Below are 27,315 nucleotides of genomic sequence, written 5' to 3'. Positions count from 1 at the left end.
ATCTGGGTTCAAGTCTAGGTAGTAACATTAACTAGCTGTGTGACTTTGGGGGGGCAGTCATTTAACCTTAATTTATTTCCTCATCTGAAAAAGAAGAGCAATAATGCTTGTACTTTATCATAAGGTTATTGTGAAGATCCAACAATAAAAAGTTGCTTTATCACCCTTAACTACTATGTAAATGGAAGTGGTGTCATTACTGAAATATTGAGCACAACTTGTCATGGCCATGGTCAGTGAGCCATGTGGACAATGTTCATGATGCTTCCCATACCACAACTCAATTGAATAGCTTGGAGAAACCCCTAACCACCTCCTAACTAAAATCGTAGAGAAGAATTTCTCAATACTGGAGCTTTAAAATATTTTTCCTTTTTAAAAATCTGAGGAGCCTTCTTACATTGTTGCTTAACTGGTTGGGTGACCTTGAACAGGTCATTTCAATTTAATGGACCTTAGTCTTAGTTGTGAAATGATGATGTTGGAAAAGATGATCTCTAAAATCCCTTCCAACTAAAAAAATTGTGATTATATCCCCTGAGGGTTTGAATCTATACATACTATAACCAAGTTGTAATTATCCAGGGACTGATTTTGTGGTTGGTAGATTAACCAGGCCTTTGGATTTCTACACTTCCTCAACCCCCTTGATATCAGCATCCTAATTTCACATTCTGTTAGCTCTCCAACCAAAGGGTAGATGAGGGAAGGAAGCAGCAAAACCCAGATGAATCAGATGGAGCATCCTGCTAACAGTGCCAGTAAAATGTTGACACTATGCAGGTTGAAAGTACTTTGTGTACCTCTAAAACATGGGAATTAAATTCACTGACTTAGTTTAAAAACTAAAATAAGATATTCCCTTTATTTTTTTCTTTTAGTTAATTAACTATAAAGCTCTATCTCTTAGTGATAATGAACTGGTTAATTAAAGTTTAGATCATCTTTTTGACTTGTAACTTTTACACAACTGTAGTTAACAGAAAGCAATCCCCATCTGGATCTGTAATCTCATCTCTCTGGACCTCATTTATCACTCAGCAAGCATTTAGGTAGTTCAGATTACACAGCACCTAGTTCATTGAGTCATTATAAAGCACCAACTGGGTACAGAGCTCTGTGCTAAAAATTGAGGGAAAGCATGGAGTTTGGATAAAACACAATCCTTACTCTTACCAATTGCTTACAACTTTAGGATTTACAAAGTCATTCCTTGAAAGCAACATTATTCCCATTTTTATAGATGGAAAAATCTAAGAGCTTATATGAACTTGCTTCCAATGATCAATCAATCTACAAGTATTTAGTGTCTGCTATGTAGGCACTATTTTTATAAAGAAATAATCCTTACTCCCAAAGAGCTTACATTTTAATAGGAGAGATAACAAGTGTGTATATGTGTATATATATAGCATAAATATAAAATGGATAAATAAAATATATACAAAGTAGTTAAATACAGGTACAAATATACAAAGGAGTTAAATCTGAATCTAAATCCCAATAATTTGGGAGGAGGACTAGTAGGCATTGGACCTGCAGAGCAAACCCAGGTCTTCTGATACCCTATACTAAGATACTTTTCAAGGAGTTAACAGTCTAATAGGGAATATGATAGATACACAAATAATTCAAATACAGATTAATATACAAATGCCTGAGAGAGGTAATAAGTGCAAGAGTCAAGAGGTAGAGTGTATTTTTTTTGTGTGTGTGGAATAGCTAGGAAGCCAGTGTCACTGCAATGAAGAGTACATTATGGGGAGTAAGGTGTAAGATCACTGGGAAGGCGGGAGGAAGCTAGGTTATGAAGAGCTCTGATATTCCAAACAGAGGATCTTGTATTTGATCCTGGAGGTGATAAGGTTAAATAAATAAGACTAAGAACCCCTGTAGTGGGATATCCAGGTGTAGATATTCTATGGACAGCTGGATATGTAGGTCTGGAGTGCAGAAGAGAGGTAAGGGCTTGATTTGAGAGTTATTTGTGTAGCAGTGATAAATGAAGCAATATCTAAGGGAGAAAGCTTATAAAGAAGCAGGGCAGACACAGAGGCTTGGGAAATACTCACCTAAAGATTCAGAAAGAAGATAAAAAGCCAGTGAAGGAGCCCTAAAATGTGAAATTAAAAGAATAACAAGAAAATATTTGTATCTCATTAGCCAAGGGAGAAAAGATTGTTTAAAAGGATGAGATTGGTAATCAACAGTGTAAAATGATAGAAAGAGATCAAGGAGAATGAAGATTGAAAAGTGGTAATTGAATCTGACAATTATGAAGACATTGCTGACCTCTGAGAACCATTTTAGTAGAGTAATAGAATGGAAGTCAAATTTGTAAGGAGTTGATGAGAGAATGAATGGTGAGGAAGCAGAAACATTTATATTACACAACTTTTAAAATAAGCTTGACAGCGGAGGGAAAGAAAGAGTTGGGAAGGCAGATGGGTGGGTTAGAAAGGTCAGTTACATAAAGGGGTTTGTTTGTTTTAAGAATTGGAGAGAACTGGGTTGTTGTAGGCGGATGGGAATAGCCAGTGGAGAGGAAGAAATAATGATAATTGCTAGTGGTTTTTCCTTATAACAACTTTGTGAGGTGTTTTACAGACGTGGAAAATGAAACTGAAATGTGACAAGACTTGCTCATGGTCACAGAGATGTTGCAGAGGCAGAAATTAAACTTCCTTCATCTGAATCAAAATCTAATATTTTTTTTTATAATACACCATGCTATATGAAAGATGAGAGCGTGGTTGCCAGAGGCATCATGGTATGATGGGAAAGAGTGCTGAATTTGTGATCAGAAGACCTGAGTTCAAATTCCAGCTGTGCTGCTTAAGTAGGTTAAGTGACCCTGAGCAAGCCAGGGCCTCCCTGGGCCTTAGGCCCTTATCTGGAAAATGAAGGGATTGGACTAGATGGTCATTCTTAGCTCGAAATCTATGATCCTAGAGAAAGATGCTGATGATTGAGGAAGAGAATGACATCAAGAATGTAGACAGAATTACTAATGTTGGTGAGGAAGGGGACACCTTTACCTTTGTTACCAGAGGGAAGGAGGAGGTAATGAATGATGATTGAGAAGCTGAGAAGTTCTGAGAAGTAGTTACAGCCTTTATAGTGAAGTAGGAGGCCATGTTCCCTATTAATAACTAGGTGATAGAGGGTACGAGCAACTGGGAGTGTGAAAAGTGAATAAAAAGTTTGAAATAATCACTGTGGGAAATGAGTTAGGGAACCATTAAGAGGGAAGTAGGAAGATTGCCAGGAAGCAGTGAGGGTCCATGAGGAGCATGCATCAGGAATTTGACATGGGCAAGATAGCTTAATTTCACTATATCCACTAGCAATACTCTTTGGCATATGCTCAAAAGAATCAGATAATTAGAATTACCCAAGTCAAGAACAGGGTAGTGAATAGTAAAAGAAGGAATCCATGGGGTCAAGGCTATGTATGGAGGCAAATGTCAAAGAGTATTAACCCTAGAGTCAGAAAACTTTGGTTCATATCCTGTCTGTGACCCTTATATGTATGACCTTTACCTTCCTGGTTCCTCTTGTGCGAAATGAAGGGATTGAATTAGATGACCTTTGAAGTTCCATTCTGCTTGAGATCTGTGATCAGATGGTCCTAAGTCTTAGTAGAGAGGTAGACTGACAGATTGGAAGAAATCAACAGATTAGAAGCTTTGATAAGGGTGAAGGGGCAGGCTTAGTGAGAGAGAAAAGGGTAGGGAGTCATAGCTCAGAGTGGAATTTTGAATTTCAGGAACTTGAAGGTGGTGTAGTTCCATTAGATGGCATAGTCTAAGACATCATGAAGGGGCGGGGATTATTGGAGTTCAGGAGATTAAGGAATTATGTGCTCAGAAAGTATTGCAGAGGTTATTCACTTTTATTTATGTATTTATTTTGGTGACATGGATCCTTTTGTCAGTCAGTCTAGTGAATATGGGCACTTTCTCAGAAAAATGTTTTTAAATGCACAAAATAAAATGCACAGTATTATAGAGAAAACTAAAGAATAGTGAAAATAAAGATGTGTGTTTTTTCCTATTAAGCTTTATATACTCCCTGAAATCTATCCATGGTGGGATCCATGGATCTCAGGTTAAAACCTTTGTGTTAGACAATTAGCCAGCATGACTTGAAATTTTCATAGACAATGATGGCTGTGACTGGGATAGAGAGAAAACCATGAGCCAGTTGCTAAAGTCATAGGCAAAAGTGAGAGGGAGTTCTGGAAGTAAGCATTGATAGTAGTTATGATAAGAAGACAGTGATATAAATGAATATCTTAGACTTGAGAAAGAATGATTGTCAGATGGTTGACTGGAAGTATAATTTGGGAACAGTAGAGTCAAGTAAGGAATATACAGTTGTTGTTCAGCCATTTTTCAGTCTTCATGAAAACCCATTTAGGGTTTTCTTGGCAAAGATACTAGAGCAGTTTGTCATTTCCTTCTCTAGTTCATCATATAGATGAGAAACTGAGGCAAACAAGGTTAAGTGACTTGCCCAAGGTCACACAAGTAGTAAGTGTCTGAGGCTGGATTTGAATTCAGGAAGAGGAGTCTTCCTGATTCCAAGCCTAGTGCTCTATCCACTGCCCCATCTAGCTGCCCCAGAAAGGCATATAAAGTAGGATAATGCAAAAATAAGTATATACCAGTTAAATCATTAGTCAATAAGGAGGCAACTGTGAAAGGGAAATTCATTTATTCATTAGTTAGTATTTATTAACATGCTATGTTTTGAGAGCATAACAAAGAAATAAAATGTAGATACAATACCTGACTTGGAATCAGGAAGTTCAGGGTTCATACTCCATTTCAGACACTTTAGCTGCATGACCCAAGGCAAGTTGTTTAAGCATTTTGTGCCTCATTTTTCTTATCTTCAAAATGATGTCCCTGGACTTGGTTTTTGAGGATCCTTCTGGTTATAAATCTATGATCCTGTGTAGTCTTGGGGTGACCAATTCTAAATGAGTTTCTGGGGCAATCATATAGACAGATAGAAAAGCAATGCCCTGGAAATTTCCCAGAGGATTTAGGGCTAGAAGGAACCACAAGGATCAATCTAGAGAGAAGTAACTAACTTCTAACTAACTAACAGAGCAGAGATTAGAGGTTGGTTTATCTGACCCCAAATGCAGTGTCCTTTCTACTATCATTTTGTATCATTTCCGACATTATTCCTTGTTCTAAAGCATCCCCAGTTTTTTCTTAGTATGTTTCCTGATTGTTCCCATGAGGGAGAGCCATCAATCTAGTTTTTCTTTTAGGCCTTGTATTAACAGAACAATTGCTGCTATTGTAATATGTGGGTAATTGGAGATAAAAGGACCAACAGAGAAATTACCCTAGATTGGGTTTACTGTAAGGGCAGCTGGGTGGTGCAGTGGATAGACTTCTGGGCCTTGAGTCAGGAAGACATCCTCCTGAGTTCAAATCTAGCCTCAGATATTTACAAGGTGTATGATCCTGGGCAAGTCATTGAACCTGTTTGCCTCAGTTTCCTCATCTGTAAAATGAGCTAGAAAAGGAAATGGTAAACCATTCCAGTATCTTTGCCAAGAAATCCCCAAATGGGGTCATGAGTAGGCAGATATGACTGAAATGACTGAACAGCAGCAACAGGTTTACTGTGCAGGTGTGTCTTAGAGATAGAGAGTCACTGAATGCTTGAACTTCAAGGAGGGAACTGAGGCCCAAACGAGGCAAATTAATCATCAAAGACCACACAACTATTTGCTGGTGAAGTTAGAATTTAGAACTTAAGTTTCCCAACACACTTGGTCCAGTGCTCAACCCATTGTCCCAGGCTGCCTTGCTTAACCTAGTGAAAGAATTTCTGAAAAGCTGTGTCTGAATGGAGACTTATATTGAGTACCGTTTTCCTATAGTCTTATACATAGCTTTGGCAATGCTTTATCTTCATATTAATTCAATAGGCTTTACATGTTCGTCTATTATATGCCAGATGCTGTACTAATGGCCTGGCATACAAAGGTGAAAAATGATGCTCTCCCCACCTCCAATTAGCTTATAATTTAATAAAAGGAATAAGACATTAAGGATAGGGGATAGGAAATAGACACGTGATTTCACTAATACAAGGAACTGCCAGATGAGAATACTCGCTTTTCCATTTTAGTTCAGGACCTTCTCTGTGACTTTTAATATTAGAGAGTTGTCTAGAGGGCTAAAAGTTCAATGACTTGCCAGGGTCACACAACCAGTATGTGTCAGAAACCAGACTGGAATCCAGGTCTTCCAGGCACTAAGGTCAACTCTCTCTCTACTAACTACATAAAGTAAAATGTGGTAGGAGAAGGGAAGGCTTAATGGAGGAGAGGGAAAGGAAAGAAGAGGACTTCAGCAGATGCAGAGGAAAAGAGAGTACATATTAGACACGGGGGAAATCCTGGGTGAATACACAGAGACAGGAGAGGGCAGGGTTGAAATCAGGGAACAGCCCATGTAGAGTATGGGAAGGGAAAGCAGTGGGACTGAGCTTTGGCAGGGGTTTCTGGCAATGTAGCTTTAAGTCTCTCTGCCCCTTGATCTCTGCTGTCAAGTAGTTCTGTAAACAAATACTTATGTGTTCTCCAGGGAGCTCACACTTGAAAGGAACCATGGGATAAGTCCTCCCATATAAAAGTGAATAATCATTCTTCAATTCTCCTTTTGGTGTGTTTTGGCTTTTGGATATTCTGCTTTTCTTTAAAGCAGAGCACATCTGCATTGGGAGCTGGGCTATTCTCTGATTTTAGGACAAAATGGACTGGATCATGGAAAGGGTGAAGCGAGGCCCTCCCTTTGCATCTCTACCTCAGGACTAGAATTTTGTTTAAACTATCTCAATTAAAAGAAGAAATGGACAGTGACCTTCTGTGCTATCTGTTGATGTTCCATAATCGCTATACCACTTATAACATGGTATGTTATAAAGCTGGAATAAGAATGGACAGCTGGGTCCTAATCTAAGAGCTATTGCTAGTTGGTGGTTTTCCCCTGCCCTACCTCCAATCACTTTGTTTTCACGCCCTCATATGGCAAATGCTATACATCAAGCTTTGATTTATTGTTTTTGCTGATTATCTAGACCTAACAAAGTGATGGAAAACATTTTAATAAGGTAGATGAAACTTAAAAGTGTATTATGCATGCTTTTTTCCCCTGGAGAGCTGGTCATCAAGTGTTTACCAATATACCCTTTGTTGGACTAGATTAACTCTAGGGTCCCTATCAGCTCTAATATTCTATGATCTTAATTTTGGCTTGACTGAAGTGGGACTAATTCACTCATTTCAGCTGTCTCAATGATTAGTAGCGTTTGTTATGTGACTAATTTGAACAGTGACTTGATCGATGAGTTTTATTAAATATAGTTGAATTAATTGTTCCATGGCCCAGTTTGACTAGGGCATAGACTGTTTCTTGATTCTAGAAGAAATTGTTAAAGGCTAATTTTTTGAGTTAAATTCACACTTGGAAAGTTTAAAAGTCCCATTATTCCTTCCTCAGTGTCTGAATGTCCACATAGGGAGATAGCATGGTATAGAAGGAAGTATATAGGCATTGGAGTCAAAGGATGTGGGTTCAAATCCTGCCTCAGATGCTTACCACCTATATGACCTTGGGTAAATCACTTAACTTTCCTCAGCTTCAGTTTTTTTTTCATTTGTAAAAGGAGGATGGTGGACTAGGTGACCTCTATGATCCGTTCTGGTTCTAATACTATGAGTACATCTCAAAATAGGGAGCAACAGGATACAATAGAAAAAAAACTGGCTCTGGAGTTCTAGGTCTTAGGTTCTGACCTTGCCTCTTATGTTTACGTGTGTGACCTTGGGCAGGTCACCTAACAGTTTCCTCATGTATAAAATGAAGAAGTTGGACTGGAGAGCTTCCAAAGTCCCTTCCAGCTGTAGAATTATGATTTTGTTCTATTCTAAACCTATATATTCTAAAAAAGAGTCTAACATGACATAAGCCATCAGGAATCCCAACCACCTGAGTTGTGATGTGCATGATGTAGATCCAATGGGAATCTTGGTGTGCTTTTCCCCCCACTCCTTAGAGATGGCCGATGAGCTGTTGACACTTAATGGGCAATATCCTAAGGAGTTCTGCAGCCAGGAATCGAAATCTCTCATTCAGTCAGCAACGGGCTTGGTCACTTTAGGGATTGCTAATAAGGTAAGCAGAGGAATTGTAGACTCACAGGACAGCTACTTAAACCTGAGACTTCTTGGTCTCAAAGGAGAAGGAGGGAAAAATCTGGTTTGGAGGCACTCCCTTTCCCTCTCACCTCAGTCACAATCTGTCACCACTAGCAATGACAAAACCTCAGCTCATGTAGCCAGTGTTAACCCTGAAGGGTGGAATAGAAGACCTTTGTGTCTGTGGAAAGCATGAAACTGTTGATGTGTTCACTGGGATCCTGCACTCACTCTTTGATGTATGACTATTCCAACCAGAGCACATTTTCCATGAATGTGACCAAGCATCAGTCTGAGCCAAGGACAGACATTTTGTTCCATTAGCCCTTGTTCTTTTGAATCATTCTCTGACATGATAAATTCAATAGGGGCAGAGGTCCCTGCAGCAACTTAGACATACTCATCATTTAGCTCAAACATATAGGACTTACTTTCATCTGAAGAATAAATTCAGAATTCTGAGCTGGAAGAATCTTAGAGATCATTTTTATTTGGAGGAGGAAACTGAAGTCCAGAGAAGACCAAATGTTTTGCCCCAAGTCACACAGCTAAATAGAAACGGACTAGAACACAGGTTTCCTCCCAGTATAATGCTCTTTCTACTATGAGGTAATTTCTCTTTATTAATAAAACATATTGTGCTGAGGGCAAATGTTTTTTTAAGAGAAATAAGATTTTTTTGGTCATAATCAAGGGAAGCAGATTCCCTCTTGTTCTCATAGCTCATACTATGTAACCAAAGCCTATGTAACCAAAACAAGGTAATATGGTGGAAGACGAGTAGAGGTGGTATCTGAATACCTGGATTCATATCTCAGCTTTGTCACCAACCAGCTGTGTGATCCTGAGAAAGTTCCTGGACCTTTCTGAGCTTCAGTTTTCTCTTCTATAAAAGATCCTGATAATATTAGTGCTCCATACCACATGCGATATCTTGTGGACCAAATTAGGTTGTATACATAAGGCAGTTTCTATGCTTTAAGGCACTCTCTAATATAAACTCTTATTAATCTTGGCCAGTGTTTCTTTGGGGCAGCTGGCTATGCCCTCTGTGCTTGTTCCAAATGGAGGTGTCAAAAAACCTTCTATGTGTTATATTGAGACTTAAAACTTTCAAGAGACATGGTGTGAACTTTTTTGTTTCCCACGCCAGTTCATGATAAAATCTAACCTTTCTTTCCCATAGAAATTATGTAGTAAGATAATTTACATCATGGCTATATCTCCTCAAGTAAAATGCAGTGTTGCAAAATTATTCAGAGAATTCAAACAATATTGACTAATCCTTGACACTTTGAGACCTATAGGATAGTTCTGACCCAGTGGGCACCTGCAGTCAGTGTGTAGGTTGACCTACAGGGTGAGAGTTTTATAAGCTCTGTCCCACTCTATTCCCCCAATACTAAATTCGCCTAGAATTGTACCTAGGCTTTGTCCTAGGTCACTAACATCCAGAGGGGTGTCCTTCTTCCATGTGGAAAGCAGGACATCTCCATCCTGGCAGCCTTGTGGAGACCACCATTTTATGTTACACAGGGCCCTACTCCCTCACTTGTGTCCAATCTCAATACCCCAGTGATTTGGAGACCAATCCTGTCCCTTACTGGGCTCCATTATCAAGGTTCTTGGACTATGCAGTGGCAACCTCTTCCAATTCTCTTGCCTGGCCCCAAAGAGTCACTTTCTTGGGATTGCCTTCTTCCCTCCACCCCCAACTCTCGTGGATGTATAAGTTGCTCTCTTTGGAAGACAGTCCACATTCTTTGCTAGTACAAGTGCTGTTGCTCACAGACTGTTCTTTATGTTATTCCCTATTCATATCCTCATCATCAATAGACTCTCCCCATGTCCCAAAGGATAGCAGTATTAGTTATGACTCTATAACTTCAGTTTCCTCATTTATAATATGAGGTTGGTCTAGATGTCCCCAAAGAGTCCTTCCAGCTTTTTATCTATGATCTTAGTGTTGCACCATCCCCAACTCATATTTGCTTAAGGAAAATGCAGGTTGATTATGTATTGGTCCTATTTTAGATTGAGATATTGAGAAGATAAGATTCTTTACCTTAAAGGCCCATAAACACATGTTCTCAGGTTCTCCTCATGTGATGATTCGTCATCAAGTGTTTTGGTATAGTCCCCATAAAGAGATGATTTTTAACAGCTGCAATGGATAATTGTAATGAAGAAACTCCTTTCCCCTTCACTATGGAGTTTTGTTTGCAGATTGTGTGGTAACTGCTTCAGTGTCCATGGTATGCTATCAATTTCCTTTCACTCTCCAGACTATTTCTATATTTTTGCTTAATACACTGTCTAACATGTAATAGGGGTTTCATAAATGTTTATTGATTTATTGGTGTCTGCACTTTATAACAATCTTCCCATTAACAGAAAAAAGCTAACAAAATCTTTTAATTAACTCAACTAACAATAATCATTAGAAAAAAATATTTTTAAAGGAAATTTTGCAAGCAAGGGCAATACTAGCTCAACAAATTGCTAAGCATCCTTTTCCTAGTTTGTTCTTGCTCCTGGTAGGTAGGACATAAGTACCAGTTGAAATTCAGCTTCCTCATTTGCCCACACAAACTCTTACTTATACTGGAGGAAGTGGAACAAGGGAATATTTATTTATATGAGTGGGTGTTGAAAGGAGACCTGAGCTCTAATGGGAGTAGCAGAATTTTGGACTTGGAATCAGAAAGACATCCATTTGAGTTCATTTCTCATACTTATTAGCAGTGTGAACCAAGGTCAAGTAGCTCAATATCTTCATAGTCTCAGTTTCTGTATCTGTAAAAGAGGGATAATAATACCTGTAGTTATCTACATTAAAGGTTCTAGTAGAATGTAAGCTCCTTGATGCCCTTCATTTTTCCCCTGTATGCTCAACCCCTGGCACAGTGCCTTGAATTTAGTTGCTTGTTGTCGTCGTTGAGTAGTTTCCGTTGTATATGACTCCCCATGACCTCATTTGGGGTTTTCCTGGCACAGATACTGGAGTGGTTCGCCATTTTCTTCTCCAGCTTATTTTATAGATGAGGAAACTGAGGCAAACAGGGATAAGTGACTTGCGCAGGGTCACACAGCCAGTAAGTATGTGAGGTTAGGCTTTGAATTCTGGTTGTCCTGACTCCAGGCCCAGTGCTCTACTCACTGTACCAACATTCTATGCTTATATAATTATATTTCCATAGTAGAATCAAGAACCATGGACTGACCCTTTGAAATCCCTGTAATGAATTAATGGAACATAGTTCTAAAAATCATCTTTGGTCAAATAATCCCCTAAAAGTTTTAAAAATTGATTGTGTTTTTTTAAGAATTCACAGAACTAGAGTTTGGCCTAAGTGAATAGATCATTTGTTTGACTTGGTAGTGCCACCTGGTGCTGAAAAAGGAAAGTGATTCCCCAGTATCCTCTCCAGTCGCCTAGACTGGCTTGCATGCTAATCCACATGGAAAGCACTGGGTTATTTCTGAATCAATTCACAGACTCAGAGAGTGATCAGAGTGGAATCGTCTTGTTGAACCCTTTTATTTTGCACGTAGGGAAGTAGATGAGCTTTCAGTGGGTTACTACAGGAACAACGGAAAAAACTGCCAATTCACAGAAAGGCAATGAGAGAGCATCCACCTTGCCATGTGGTGAGGATCAGGTGCAATAATAACAGATGATATAGCTGTAGCTATGTGGATATCGAGAGATGTATATAGATATATGGGGCAGCTAGGTGGTACAGTGGATAGAGCACTGGACTTGGAATCAGCAAGACCTAAGTTCAAATACTGCCCAAGACATTTATCAGATGTGACCTAGGCCAGTTACTTAACCTGTGTCAGCCTCAGTTTCTTTATCTGCCAGAATAGGATGATAATACCTACCACACAGGGTTGTTGTAAGGATCAAATGCAATAATAACATATATAGGTACCTATACATGTGACCAGATGTGTATGCATGTAGGTATGTTATATATGCATATACACACCTACATATGTACATAGACATGCACATGTGCATATATGCACACACATACACACCCCCCCACACAAATATACATGTATACACACATATGTGTATATAGGTATATGTTGGTGTGTATGTATATGAACATACATATATATACACACATATATACATATACATGCATATATGTGTGTGTGTGTGTGTATCTTTGCAACCTTAAAATGCTCTACAAATGCTAGATATTTTTCTTCTGGCTTATTTTTCTACTTTTGAAGTGACATGACTAAGAGCATAATGATAATAAGGATAATTTGTTACATGTATGTATATATCCATAATGATGTAAAGTTATATCAAAGCACTTAGATTATTTCATTTGATTCTGATGCCAACTAACTCATGGTTCGGTGGAAAAAGCAGTGTTTGAAGTTTCGGGGAGTGGGGTGGGGTGGGGTCTATTGAAAACCATGCTCTGATATTTATTATATCTGTGACCTTGACTAAATCACTGAATTTTTCTGGTCCTCAGTTTCCCCATCTGTAAAATGAGAGGGTTGGATAAGACCTCTCCTGGCTTGCGATCTGTAATCCTATGAACTAAAGTAGAAAACCAAGACTTGGAGAGGTTCACTTGACTGCTTCATGGTCTCATAATTCCCCAATAGTGCAAGCACAGTGTCTTACAACATACTTATACACCAATTCAGTAGTTTTTGGAATGGATGTAAATTCACATCTTCAGATTAAGTGACTCACCTATAAAAGGAAGGAATTTGACTTATGATCTCTATACACGGCTTTAAAATTACATGATTCTAAAGATCCTTAGTTTAGGGCTCTTTTCTTTCTCTTTCTTTCTAGGCAAACAGGGTTAAGTGACTTGCCCAGGGTCACATAGCTAGTAAGTGTCTAAGGCCAAATTTGAACTCAGGTCCTCCTGACTTGAGGGCCTGTGCTTGCTCTATCCATTGTGCCACCTAGCTGTCCCATCTCTTTTTCTTAAAGTAAATATGTTTGGCTAGTTTTCTTCTTCAAATTCAACTCCACAGATGTTTCTTAAGTGTAAGGTGCCACATGTGTGAGGCTCTGAGAATACAAATATGAAAAACAGTAGTATTCCTGCTCTCAGAGAACTTACATTCTAATGGGGGAAGAGGAGGAAATAGGACATCTCTAAATGCAAGGTTATTCACCTGCATCCTCTCAGAAAGGACACAAACTTTGAACTGTCACAAGCAACACTGATTATTGATGAACCCATCTTCTTGCCTGGTCCCTGTCATAGTTAATTGCATACTTTATGATAAAACTAATTTGGACAAAACCACCTTGTTCTAAACAATTGATAGAAATGATATTGGGATTATTTTGTAGGAATCCTCCACAGCTACCTCTAGAGAAAAGCCCAATAAACTGGAAGCCCAAAACAGCAGTTTCCTACACTCCAAAACCACTGGCCAGAGGACACGCAGTAACTCAACAAGTAAGTGTTACTTCAAATAACTTTGCCTTGTGTTTGTTTAAATACTGATTCTATTCTTCTGTGGTAACGAAACCCTAACTACTGTGGGGTGACCAGAGCTTTTACTCTAAGGTGCCAACAGTTAGGAGAGGCAGGCATCCCTCAGTGGTTCTCTGTGCTCCGCAGTCCAGTTCTGACTCTTAGCCACCCCTCCCCCCAAATGCCTCTCCTTCCCAAGGCTCTTATGGCTGTCATACCCATCTCTCAGAGGCTGTTTTCCTCTACTACTCCATCAGAAAAACTGTACTGAATTGGGATGGGCTGCTTATATTGTACTATAGGGTCTGGGTAGTAGGTATCAGATACAGTTAAGTGGTGCAGTGTGGATAGAGCACTGGATTTGGAGTCAGGAAAACCTGAGTTCAAATTCAGCCTCAGACACTTAACTGACCCTGGGCAAATCACTTAACCTCTATCTACCTCAATGTCTTCAACTATATAATGGGGATAATAAGAGCACCTACCTCCCAGGGTTATTGTGAGGATGAAATAAGATTATTTGTAAAGTATTTAACTTCCCCTTTCTGAGGATTTCTACTATGAATAATGCCTAGTGGCTGTAGCTGGGTCAGTGTCAGTACCTGTGCACCTTGGCTTCTGCCGCGACAGTTTCAAGGTCTTTTTCTCCCACCAACTCTCCTCACCTGACATCCCTCATGTGTCACAAATCCTATGAATGGCTCTGAGTGGCGATATTGGTCGGGTCTTTATAACTGTGGCTAAACTGGGTTGGTGCCAATATACTCAATACAAACAATTCTCATAGATGTCTGTATAGTAGGGACTCTGCAAGAGTGAAACAACTAGGTCCTTGCCCCATGGAGAGTTTATGTAGATGACTCACCTACTCAGCTGTGAGGCATACAATCTCTTTGTCTCTGTCTCTCTGCTTGTGTCTGTCTCTGTCTCTTTGTCTCTCTGTCTCTCTCTGTGTTTGTCTGTCCGTCTCTGTCTCTCTGTCTCTGCAACTCTGTGTGTGTGTTTGTTTCTCTGTCTGTGTCTGTCTCCATTTCTCTCTGTCTCTGTCTCTGTATCTCTGTCTGTCTCTGGCTCTCTGCCTCTCTCTCTGTCTCTCTCTCTGTCTCTCTATCTCTCTACCTTCTGCCCACCTTCCCTCTTCCCTCTCTCTCTGTCCATGTCGACATAGGTAGTAGAAAATATTGCATTGGGAGTGAAGGGACCTGGGTTCCAGTTCTAGTGTGGATGATTTACTTCAGTTCTCTGAGTCTTAATTTCCACACACATAAAATGCAGAAGTTGACCCAGATGAGTTCTAAAGTCCCTTCATGATGTAATTTTCTATGATTCGGGGACTCTGAGAAAAAAAAAAGAACTAGACTCATAGTGAGAAAATCTGGGTCCAAGTTCTGCCACATACTTGGGTGATGATGAGAAAATTGCTTTAATTCTGTGAACCTCTGTTTCCTCACAGGGTATTATTGTTCAGTCATACCCAACTCTCTATGACCTCATTTGGGGTTTTCTTGGCAAAGATACTGGAATGATTTGCCATATCCTTCTCCAGCTCATTTTACAAATGAGGAAACTGAGGCAGAGTTAGGTGACTTGTCCAGGGTTATACAGCTAGGAAGTGTCTGAGGCTAGATTTGAACTTAGGGTGATGAGTCTGACATTTTAGCCACTGTGCCAGCTGGCTGCCCCCATCTCACAGGGTAGATATCTGTCTAAATTTGAGCTAGTGTCTTTGTTATCTAATTTTTCAGTTCCATCTCATTTAGCTACAGCTTTTATAGACATGACCAGGCATGATGCCACTGAAAGTCCAGTAATTATGCTGATTATTTTTGGCCTTTATTTGACATTTCTCTTTGAAAGTGTTATGCATTAAGCTAATTACAAAATTTCTGACTCTTGTTTTGAATAAAGTTTCTGTGTCCACACATACAATATTTTAAATGGAACTTTCTGTCTTCTGCAAACATGCTTGATTATTGATATAGCCTGTCATTGAGGCAGTATGACATAGTAGATAGAATGCTGGGCTTGGTGTCAGGAAAAACTGGGTTCAAATCCCATTGCTGTGCCAGCTGTGTGACCATAAGCAACTTGTTTAACCCCCTAGGGTCTCAGAAAACCTCATATGTAAAATGATGATAATTAAGTTTGTTATCACCTGTCCTCCAGGGTTGTTGGGAGAAAAGTGCCTTGTAAAATTTAAAACAAGAGCACTGGCCTGGAGTCAGGAGGACCTGAGTTCAAATCCAGCCTCAGACACTTACTAGCTGTGTGACCCTGGGCAAGTCACTTAACCTCAAATGCCTCCAAAAAAATTTAAAATAGTACATGTGAGTTGTGATTATCTCCCAGGGGAAGGTTATATACAAAGCTGTGTAAGGGGTCTCTGCCCTCAGGAAGCTTGCAATTCATCAGGTTAATGTCTCCAATTCTTAGTGTGTGCAAATTGTCAAATGTCACCTCAAGTGCCAGAGAATATAGGCACAAAGATAATAATGGCAACAGCTTACATGCCTATAATGCTTTGTGGTTTACAAGGTGTTAACTTCCCTATGACAGCAGCTAGGTGGCGCCATAGTGCATAGAGCACTGGGCCTGGAGTCAGGAAGACTCATCTTCCTGAGTTCATATTTGGCCTCAGATACTTAGTGGCTGTGTGACCCTAAGCAAGTTTCTTAACCCTATTTGCCTCAGTTTCCTCATCTGTAAAATTAGCTGGAGAAGAAAATGGCACATCACTCCAGTATCTTTGCCAAGAAAACCCCCAATAGGGTCACAAAGAGTTGGACATGACTGAAAATGACTGAACAAAACAAAGCTTATAATTGGGAAACTTGATGTAAACAATGATTGGTGTTTGCCAATAATGTGTAACTAATTTTGCATAAAATGATATATAAATATGCTTTGAGATGTCTTCAATTTTTTAAATGAATGGAGGTAGTTTTGCACCAAACCCTCTCAAATCCTCATTTCCTTGGAGAGGCGAGACGATACAATTGAATATTAGAAGTTACAACAATGAGGATCATGTTGAGATCTTATTCTTCCTGTTAGAATCTGTCGTGGCCTTGGACAAGTCATTTAACATCTTTGGGTAAAGATCACTGGCTTTGGAGTCAGAGAACTTGAATTCAAATCCTGCCTCTGTCACTATTTGGGTGACCTCATGCAAGTCACTTAACCAATTGGGACCTCAGTTTACTCATTTGTAAAGTTGAGGCTTCTAAGGTCCCTTCCAGTTCACAATCTATGATCATATATTTTAAAATGCTAACTATAAAATGCAGTCTAATGGTACATTATTACTGGTTTAACTTTTTCAAATTTATTTTTTCTGCAGAGTTTTGTATGTGTGGGGTTAATCAGCCATTGACTGTGAGAAAATGGAGCCTAGCACCTTTCCCACTCTGTCCCTCAATAGAAGCCAGGTTGTCCCAGACCTGAACCAATATGGCCATGTGCTTGGGTCAAAAGCTAAGGAAAGAGGGTGCTTTATAGACCAGCAATTGTACTTAATGGGGGACACTAAGAGACCAACTCTCTCTTACACCCCCACATAGCCCCTGGGCATAAAATCATCAGACTAGACAAATTATAACCCAAAGAAGTAGTGTGCTGGTAAATGTTTAACATCTGGTTCTCCAAAAGGAAAAAAAGTAAGCTGGACACATTTTTAAATTTAATCTGTATGATCATTTTCTCTAATTTTCTTGTGTAGTGTATCAACAAAACAATAAATCAAGCCCTGCTCAAGGGCTATAAATCAAGCCTTTGCAAATTTATAAGGTGTAAATACTCACACTGAAAATTAGGCAATTGGCTCCTATAAGACAGTTCCCGCTGGGTCCAGCACACCCCTTTCCCCAAATGCTGAAAGAACTGTAAGATATTATGACTAAGCCACTGTCAGTGATCTTGTCGATGGGAAGGATGCCATAGGATTGGGGAAGGGTAAATACTTCACTGATTTTCATAAAAAGAAAAGAGAATGTGGAGTTTATAACCATAGGTCAGTAAATTTTACTGAGATTCCAAGCAAAATTCATAACAATTTTTTTTTTGGCCATTGGACATCTATGTACAATTCCCTTTGATAACTTAGGTTGTGTAGTGGTTTTAATTATGGAGCCTTAAGCAGGTATTTTCATACCCTCCACATAAACTGTGCCTAAGGGTCAAGTTGCAGGAAGGTGACACTCACAGTTGGGAAAGTAGGGGATGGGAATGGGATATTGCCCCATGGCACAAAGATCCCAAGACTTGAGAGGCTACTGCTGGGAAGCAGTTGGGGGGAAAGGGCTGTAAGGGGACAGGGCTGGTGGGAGAGTTACTAGGGGAGAAAGACCATAGCTTCCTGTTTACCTAGCTAGCTAGGTGCTAAGACCCCTTGTTTCTATGCTGTTGAAAGATTATAAATGCCGCGTCAGTACCCTCTCAATTTGTTGTTCTGAAACAAAGCCACAGTAGCCTGGACTTCGTTAGGGCTCTATTTAAATGCCACCAAAAAAAAAAAAGATGGAAAGGAAATTGTACTTTTTTGCATACATAATCATATGTAATTACAGGGTTCTAATTCCTCTGAAAGTAATGTTTCCTCTCTTTCACTGCTTGCCTTTTGCAACATACAAAAAGAGCCACTCTGCATAGAAAAAAAAAGCATTGAAATGCATTTAATTCAAAATGCATTTAATTCAAAATGTTTAAATAATAACAATGGTGATAACCTAGTATTTACATAGCACTCTTTGGTCTGAGAAACCCTTTATAAATATCTTGTTTTAAATTCAGAATAACCCTGTGAGGTTAATGCCATAATTATCCCCATTTTATAGATGAAGAAACTGAGCCAGATAGAGGTTAAGTAACTTGGCCAAGGTCACAGAACTAGTAAGAGTTTGAGATCAGATCTGAACTCAAATCTTCCTGACTCTAGGCCCAATACTCTCTCTACAACACTATCTAGCTGCCTTTTTTTCTTAAAACTCATATTTTCATTCCACTTGGATTTGCACTCAGGAAGGAAAAGAAGAATTAATAACCACTGAGACCTGTATTACGAGTAACAATGTCCATAATATTTTAAAAATGATTTACATGTATTTGCATTTGCAAAATTGTCTTTTTTCTTTCCATTACCATGTCTTACATAAAATGTTAAAGTGGATGTAGATGTTTGATGCATTTACAGGAGTTAAAAAACCTAGTTCTTCCATTTACTGTGGGATTGTGGTACTGGTTACTAACCTCTCTGAGTCTCAATTTTCTCATTTGCAAAATAGATATAAAACAATTTGATCTGCTTGCCTTATAAAAAAGCACTTTGCAAATTGCTAAATACTATATAAATGTGAACCTTTATTCCCAGCAATTTTAATTCTTCAGTTACCTGTAGTTGAATGAACTTCAAAAGATCTTTAACATCATAAAACTAATCATATCATTTGAGGGAACAATATGGTCAGAATCTTCTATACTAATGGGATCCCAGAAACAATCATGGAATAGTTAACATAAAAATCTAGTATGGGGGTGGCAAATGGAGATTTTGGCAGGTTATCCCCAAAGGGGCAGTGCCCCCAAGATTCCCCCATGGTTACATGACAGTCATGGATCTGGATAAGGTGCTAAAAAACAAAAACACGCAGAGGGCTATGGTTTCTTCAGAGTGCGATAAACTTCTAGCAAGTCTGAAAGAATTGCCTGAGGCATAGAGATATTAAACGACTTAGCCAGGGTCATATATAACAAGTGCCCCTATAGCCATTGACCATTTCTTAGTCCCCTGCCTTTAGTCCTTAGTGATTTAAGGGATAAAGTATAAAAAAGATAAATCTATGAAGATTGTGTCTGTTTCTATATGTGTGCTTTGTTTGCCCAGACAGAACATAAGCTCCTTCAGGGCAGTTTCACTTTTGTCTTTGTATCCCCAATACTTAACGACTGGCACACAGCAGGCCCTTAATAAGTGCTTGTTGGAATTCAGTGAAAAATATGAAACTCAACATCCAACCTATCTTTTCTGTGACCTAATGGTCCTTTTTTGTGTGTGAGGGAAACAACAAAATAATCATTAATTTAATGAAAGCAACCAGCAACACTGAAATTACCTTGAGCAAAGGCCGTGGAAATGACCTAAGTGGAAAAATTTAACCTGATTTCTAAAACAGTTTCTCATTTCCTGGTGGAAGGTGCTCTAGGATATTTTCAGTTGTGGTCCTTCACATGAATAGTTTCATCCCACAAACTATTCCATCATTTTAATTGGTTTGCCTCTTGTTTCCTGTAATCAGCATTAATTGATTCATCTCCTGTCTCCCGTAATCTGTTTTATTCTCTTTTATTTAAAACGACAGGAATAAATGAAGATAGGTTTCCAGCTCGGAAGGGCTGGGACCGATTGAATGTTCAAGGAAACCTTTTCATTGGCTATAATAACACCCAACATTTGTATAAGCCTTTTCACAGTTTACAAAGGGATTTTCATATTTATATTATCTCATCTAGTTCTCAAGATAACTTTGTGGGGTAAGCAGGGCAGGGAAGTTTGAAGAAGTGATTTGCCTTGGGTTATAGTAAGTGATGGAGCTGTAATGAAGACCCAACTTTTTTTTTTTTTTGCCCATGTTCTTTCGATTACACAGTGGCTCTCCTCCAAATAGACACAATACATCTAAAAATACCTCTCATGAGCACAATTGATAATCAATCTACACTTATTAAGTACCTTCTATATGCTAGGCACTGGGGATACTAAGATAAAAATAAAAGAGTCCCTGCCCTCAAGGAGCTTGCATTTAATTGGGAAAGGGGAAAAGCACCCTATATATCCAGAGGTACTTACAAAATAAGGTGATTTTTTTTTTTTTTTTGAGGAAGGAGAGTACTAGAAGTCAGTCAGTTGGGGCAGTGGACAGAGTGCTAGGCCTGGTGTCAGGAAGACCTGAGTTCAAATCCTGCCTCAGACACTCACTAACTGTATGACCCTGGGCAAGTTACTTAACCCTGTTTGTCTCAGTTTCCTCATATGTAAAATGAGCTGGAGAAAGAAATGGCAAACCGCTCTAGTATCTTTGCCAAGAAAACTCCAAATGGGGTTATGAAGAGTCAAACATGAATGAAATGATTGAACAATAAAAGTACTAGAAATTGGGGAGAGAATGAGGAAAAGCTTCCAATAGTACATAGTGCTTGACCTGATTTTTGAGGGGAACTTAATGATTCTAAAGAGGGAGTTTTGCAAGTAGCATATTTGCTCAGAGCTGGGCTAAGTTAGAGTCTGTTTCTCTTCCAGTTATGGAATTCCAATGTTATGGCTTCCTCAGGACTGAGAGGTAGCTTGGTTGGAGGGCACACCCAGAAGCACCGTTTATTTATTAATTTTTTGACTTTTCTGGCTTTCTCCTTTCAACTGGGTGCAAGGATCTGGTTAAGACACAGATTAAACACTGAGAGAGACGACCACACACCTGGAGTAAGCTGACCTCTGGGAGCAGCTTGCCAGCTTTGCTAAGTGTATCCGGGCTCTGCCACAGCCATGCTGGTGGCCTGCTCAGCTTAGGCAAGATTGCTCCCATTCTGGCTTCAGTATTTATGACACCCAGACATCTTAAGAGTCAACTCCTCTTCCCCCTCCTCCCCCTTTAGTTTCTCTAGCTAAGAGAAGAAAAAGTTGTCTTGAATCTCCTTTCTCTGTTGCTTAGGCAATAGATGGGATGGTGAAAAGCAACACAATGCTGTCACTGGTAATGAATGCCACTGAATGTCAATGTCAGATTTGGCCAGTGTGGCTTTAGTTATGAAACTGATGCCTTGTATCACCTCAGTCCCCAGTAAGGTTGACGCTGAACTAGAGCTCTGGTCTCTTTTCTATCCCTAGTATATTCTACCCTTTAAAAAAATAACCAAGCCATGGATATTTGCATTCATTGACCTCTGAACATAAATCTTTTTTTAAAGACAGGGTTATATTTCAGCCTCACAAATATGTATTTATCCCAAATGAAATTATGCTCTAGCCATGGAAAATATTTTTAATGGAAATTGTTCATACCTAGTAGTGTATTTGTTCAGATTCACTTTTTGCATGCAGACTACCATTGCCTATTTTTCTAATAAATGTAGAATGGTAAAACTGGAAGGAGACTTTGAGGTCATCTAGTCCAATAGACTTCCCTTCCTCCACCCTCATTTCTTCCCCTTTCGTAACTATTCAATTTGCTGCATCTCCAGTAAGGCAGTTCCTCACTGCCACGGAGGCTTTAAAACCTAAAGCCAACTTGCTGCAAAGACTGTTATTTTCTTTAGTCAAGCAGAACAACCAAGCACTATAGCCTCCTAGGCAGGAGCCATATTATATGTTTGTTATAGATGTGGGTGTTTGTGCAACAATGGGTTAGACTGGGCCAAGGCAAGAGGAAGGAGGGTGATACTTGCTCTTTCCTACTAATGGGATGCTAGTTCTGGGTTCATGCAGACTGGGCTCATGTCGGGGGGAGCCTGGCTACTAAAGAGAAATGTCAAGCTCTTTTCTCATACTCTCTGGCTCTTTATGTCTTCCCCCTAGAGCAATGAAAGAAATGACTTAAACGTTAGGTTTGGCCCATATCTAAGGTCTCCCCAAAAAGGAAATAGAAAAGTAACTAACATACAGTGAAGTTTGGTGTTTGTCATTTAGTCATTCAGTCATGTCTGACTCTTAGTGACCCCATGATTTCAATCCATGGGATTCTCTGGGCAAAGATACTGGAGTGGTTTGCCATATTTTCTCTAGTGTGTCGCCATTTTATAGATGAACAACTGAGGCAAATAGGGGTTAAGTGATTTGCTCAGGGTCACATAACTAGAGTCTGAGGCTGTATTTGAACTCAGATCTTCCAGATTCTAAGCCCAGTGCTTTATCCACTGTGTCAGTATAGGACAGCTATTTATTTCCTCCACAGAAAAGATATGCTTAAAACATGAAAAGCTTCTAAGTGTACCCTGGCAGATTTAAACATGAAGAAGTAATCCTGTGACTTCTATTGTATTCTCCTTGAAAGTTGATACTTAAAACATTAAAACCCAGTATACTTAGTGAGACTATTGACAAGGCATTTCACTCCCTCAGATCTGCCCTGTTTTCACAAGCTTCTTAAGGTTCTTAAGGTTCATATTTTCTGGCCAGCCAGACATGGACTTGAACTCATCATCCCTTTGTGGTCATTTTCTCCAACAAGGATGTAGTTGCAGGAACCTCCTCCTCCCAGGCAGCTCCTTCTGAAGGACCAAGGAGCTGTCAGTCTCCAAGGAAAAGAGGCCCTGGCTTGGGCTCACATAGTCAATCCGTGTGCTTACTTCTCTTTCTATTGGTAGTCCCAGAGAGAGTTCATATCACCTGCTCTGGAGAGATGAAGAAAAAGGGTGAGACGAATCTGTTTTTGCCCCAAAGCAAGCTGAATAGGTGGTTCTTCCAGGCTCAGGGTCCAGGCCTCCTTGACATGGGTACTCCATGAAGCCTTCATGGGACTAAAGTAGGGATGTGATGGAGCCAGCTTAAACCTGCTCGTGAGAATAGACTGTTAACTTTTCAATATGAGCATCATGCAATATGAGCATGAGCATTTGTAAATCTGCAGAGGTCACAAATTGGGGCTTGATCTATTGTTTTTTCGATTATCTAAAGAGAAAGAGAAAATATTAATAATGCAGATTAAGTTTAAAATTGTGTTATGTGTATATTTTGAGGAACAGGCAGTTGGTAAACATTGACCAGTATACCATTGGACCAAGGGCCCAGTAAATGAACTGTTTTGTAATCCCTAAGCCAGAGTACACATAGTCCTTTGGAAGTGGCCCAGAGCCCTGTAGCTTATGGGGCTTACGCCTACCCCCATTATATTTGTAAATATGTATACATCTGAGGGGGTTAGGTCAGCTGCCAGGAAACTATTGAGTAAGAGTGTTAACAAACAGTGAAAGATGATTTGAACTATATTATGTTGAGGGGCAGGGAGGAAATCTGGGAGCAGAGAGATACTCATAATATTCTGATAGGTAGTTGAGGATAGTAGGAGGTGTATGGTGATAGAAGTCAATCAACACACATTATTAAGCACTTACTATGTACTAGGTCCTGTGCTAAGCTCTGGGCTACCAAAGAAAGTTTCTGCTCCGCAGCATTTTAATGGAGCTCCCATTTTAATGGAGGCAAAATACAAACAACTATGTACATACAAGATGCATACAGTGTAAATAATAAGTTATTTTACAGACAAGGCACCAGTAGTGGGGGATGGGAAGGGAGAAAGGAAAGGCCTCTCATAGGAGGTCTATTTGAACCTACTTTTGAAGAAAGCCAGGGAAGCAAGGAGGCAGAGGTAAAGAGAAAAATTCTAGGCTTGGAGGAGGGAGTGAAAAGGCAAAGTCTGCAGATGGAATGCTAAAAGGGAGGGAGAGAAAGGAGGTCAGTGTCACTGGCTCACAGAGAAGGTAGAGGGGAGTAAATTGTAAGAAGATGTAAATAGAGGAAAGAGGTCTTGTGTGAAAAGCTTTAAAAACCAAACAGAATATTTGATTCTGGAGACAATAGGGAGGCACTAGAATTTATTGGGGCACCATAGTGCATAGAGTGCTGGGCCTGGAGTTATCTTCCTGAGTTCAAATCTGGCTTCAGACTCTTACTAGCTGTGTGACCATGGGCAGGTCACTTAACCCTGTTTGTATCAATTTCCTCATCTGTAAAATAATCTGGAGAAGGAAATGGCAAACTACTCCATTATCCTTGCCAAGAAAACTTTGATTGGGGACAGAGTCAAACAACTGAAATGACTGAACACAGAATTTATTGAAGGGAGTGACATGGTCAGAAATGCACTTTAGAAAGATCACTTTGACAACTGAGTGGATGAATTTTTGGCCAGCAAAAAGAGAGACATAGGTTAGCAGTAGATAGAATACTGGGCCTGGAGTCAGGAAGACTTGAATTCAAATTCAGCCTCAGACACTTAATAGCTATGTGACCTTGGTCAAGTCAGTTAACCTCTGTTTGCCTCAGTTACCTCAACTGTAAAATGGGGATAATAATAACACCTCCTTTGAAGATCAAATGGATATTTGTAAAGTACTTAGCACAGTGTCCAATACATTGTAGTTGCTATTTAAATGTTTGCTCCATTTCCTTCCCTTAGAAGTACTGAAGTCAAGGAACTAGAAAGAACATTCTAGAACTGAAGTTATGTCTAAGGAAGCCCTCTGAAAACTTATGAAGGTATAGGAAATACTATTCCTCACTGTGTATTGGCCTGTACTAGGCCAGTTCACTTATGATTCAAGTCAATCAACAAGGATTTATTAAACCCTTTGTCTGTGCTAGGCAATGAACTAAGTGTAATGGGTACAAAAAAAAAGCTCAAATGAGGATACATTGTAAAGAGAGAGACAACATGCAAATAAGCAGAAACATACAAGATAAAGATGCAATAGACAGAAGGTAATCTGAGAGTGGAAGGCACTAGTAGTTGGGGCAGAAGGACAGGTCACCTGAAAAAGGTGCAACTTGAGCTGAATCTTGAAGAAAGCTAGGGAAACCAGGAAGTGAAGGTGAGGGGGCAGAGCATTCCAGGCGCCCAGAAAAGCTATTATCAAGGTATGGAGGATAGAGTTGGAGTGGTATGTTTGGGGAACTGCAAGAAGGCCAATATAAATGTATAAAGTGGAATGTGTGAAGTAGACTAAAATACAAGAAGACTGGAAAGATAAGAAGGGATCCTGGGAGAAGGATAATTTGACTAATCCAATTCAATAGACATTTATTAAGCACATATTTAAGCTAGGAGATATTGTACTAGGAGATATAAAGCAAGCAGTTTATCTATTTCTACTAATTAATAAGCATTTATTTAATGCCTACTCTATGCCAGTCACTAAGCTAAGAGCTTTTACAAATATCATCTTATTTGACCTTCCTAACAACCCTGCGAGGTAGGTGCTGTTATTCTCTCATTTTACAGTTGAGGAAACTGAGGCAAACAGCATTTAAGTGACTTGCCCAGGGTCACACAGCTGGTAAGTGCTGAAGTCACATTTGAACTCAGGTCTTTCTGACTATACTCCAGAGCTACATCCAATGATACAGGAAGTAGACAAAATAAATGTAAAATGTTTTCAGAGGCGTGAGGTACTAACAACTGGGGGAACCAAAAAAGGCCTATTGAAAGAGGTTTATAATTTATTGAAATTAAACAAAAGATAAAGCAATGTTACATACCCCCTTAAGACGAGGTCTCTGTGTTTCTTTGATTCTGGCTCTGGGACATAACAAGTCACAATGAGGTCGATCCAGCTTTTCTGACTAATCATGGGTACCTTATTCCTTGCTACTTTTGAATACATTAAGCAGAAGTCAGCCAGCTAAGAATACACACCCAGGGTGGTGTCATTTGGGGCAGAGGGGGATTGGGGGTATATACTTATTTGCCTATAACTATGGATTCACTAGTCATTCTGGCTATTTTTTATTTCAACTCCTCCATCCCCTGTCCCCTACACATACTCCTGCCCTGGGAAAGAAGGAAAATTCGGCTCATTCAACTTAATAAGCATTTATTAAACACATATTCAAGATTTTGTGACAGCTGATGGGGAGATATATAGACAGCAAAAAACAAATCCTTGAAATACTTGCTGCCTTGTGAATCTTATATTCTACTGAGAATGGTACAATAGATAGTTCGTTGTTATTTAGTCTTTTTTCAGTCATGTCTGACTTTTTATGACCCCATTTAGGATTTTCTTACTAAAGATACTACAGTGGTTTGTCACTTTCTCCTTCAGCTCATTTTACAGGTGAAGAAACTGAGGCAAACAGGGTTAAGTGACTTGCCCAAGGTCACACAGCTAATAAGTGTCTGTGGCCACATTTGAACTCAGGTCTTCCTGACTCCAGGCCTGGTGCTCTATCCATTGCACCACCTACAACAACTACACAGAGTAAAATAAGTAATGTCAAAAAATAATGAACATTTGTAACCAGGGGCTTAGGAAAGTCCTTCTGTAAGATATGCTGTTAGAGCTTAGTTTTAAAGGGAGGTGGGAATTATAAGAGGCAGAGATGTGGACGGAGTACATTCTAGACACTGGGGAAACCTTTACAAAGACACAGAGGTAAGAGATTCAGTGTTATGCAGGAGGAACAGACTTCCTCAAGGTACCTAAGCAAGAATGGGAAGCAATAGGTGAATTGAGATGGAATGTGTTTTTTTACCCAACTTCATATGTCAAGAGAACTCTTTCACTGACATTTTTTCCTGTTTAGGTGTGAATCCATACTGGATTGGTGAAATTGATTTCCCAATGACCAAAAAATCTGCAGCTTGTAGAGACAGACAACCTTATTCTCTTTATAGCAACAGAAAGTCACTCTCCCAGCAACTGGACTGTTCAGCGGGAAAAACTACAGTAAGTTTCACGAGTCTATATTTGAAAGCAGAGGCAACATTTACACATATAGGTATGTACAAAATAGATAAAAGGCAAACTGGTGGGAGAAGGAACTAGCAGCTCCAGGTACTGGGAAAGTCCTCATGTGGAAGACAGTGCTTGAACTGAGTCTTGAAGGAATAAGGATTCTAAGAG

General features: G+C 39.5%; 1 protein-coding gene across 1 annotated transcript in view; it reads left to right on the top strand.

Annotated features, from left to right (window-relative positions):
• Positions 1 to 27,315, top strand: part of IL16 (interleukin 16) — a 111,267-nt gene that overhangs the window by 32,151 nt on the left and 51,801 nt on the right. Inside the window, exons 2-3 of the mRNA XM_027851665.1 lie at positions 13,578 to 13,686; positions 26,996 to 27,138. Coding sequence (XP_027707466.1) covers positions 13,578 to 13,686; positions 26,996 to 27,138 — 252 coding nt within the window. The remainder of the gene's footprint in view (positions 1 to 13,577; positions 13,687 to 26,995; positions 27,139 to 27,315) is intronic.

This window comes from Vombatus ursinus, unplaced genomic scaffold (genome assembly GCF_900497805.2).
Source record: "Vombatus ursinus unplaced genomic scaffold, bare-nosed wombat genome assembly UNPS02009205.1, whole genome shotgun sequence".
Lineage (NCBI taxonomy): Eukaryota > Metazoa > Chordata > Mammalia > Diprotodontia > Vombatidae > Vombatus > Vombatus ursinus.
The sequence above is the reverse complement of the archived record's forward strand: the minus strand, read 5'-3'. Positions and strand labels throughout refer to the sequence as shown.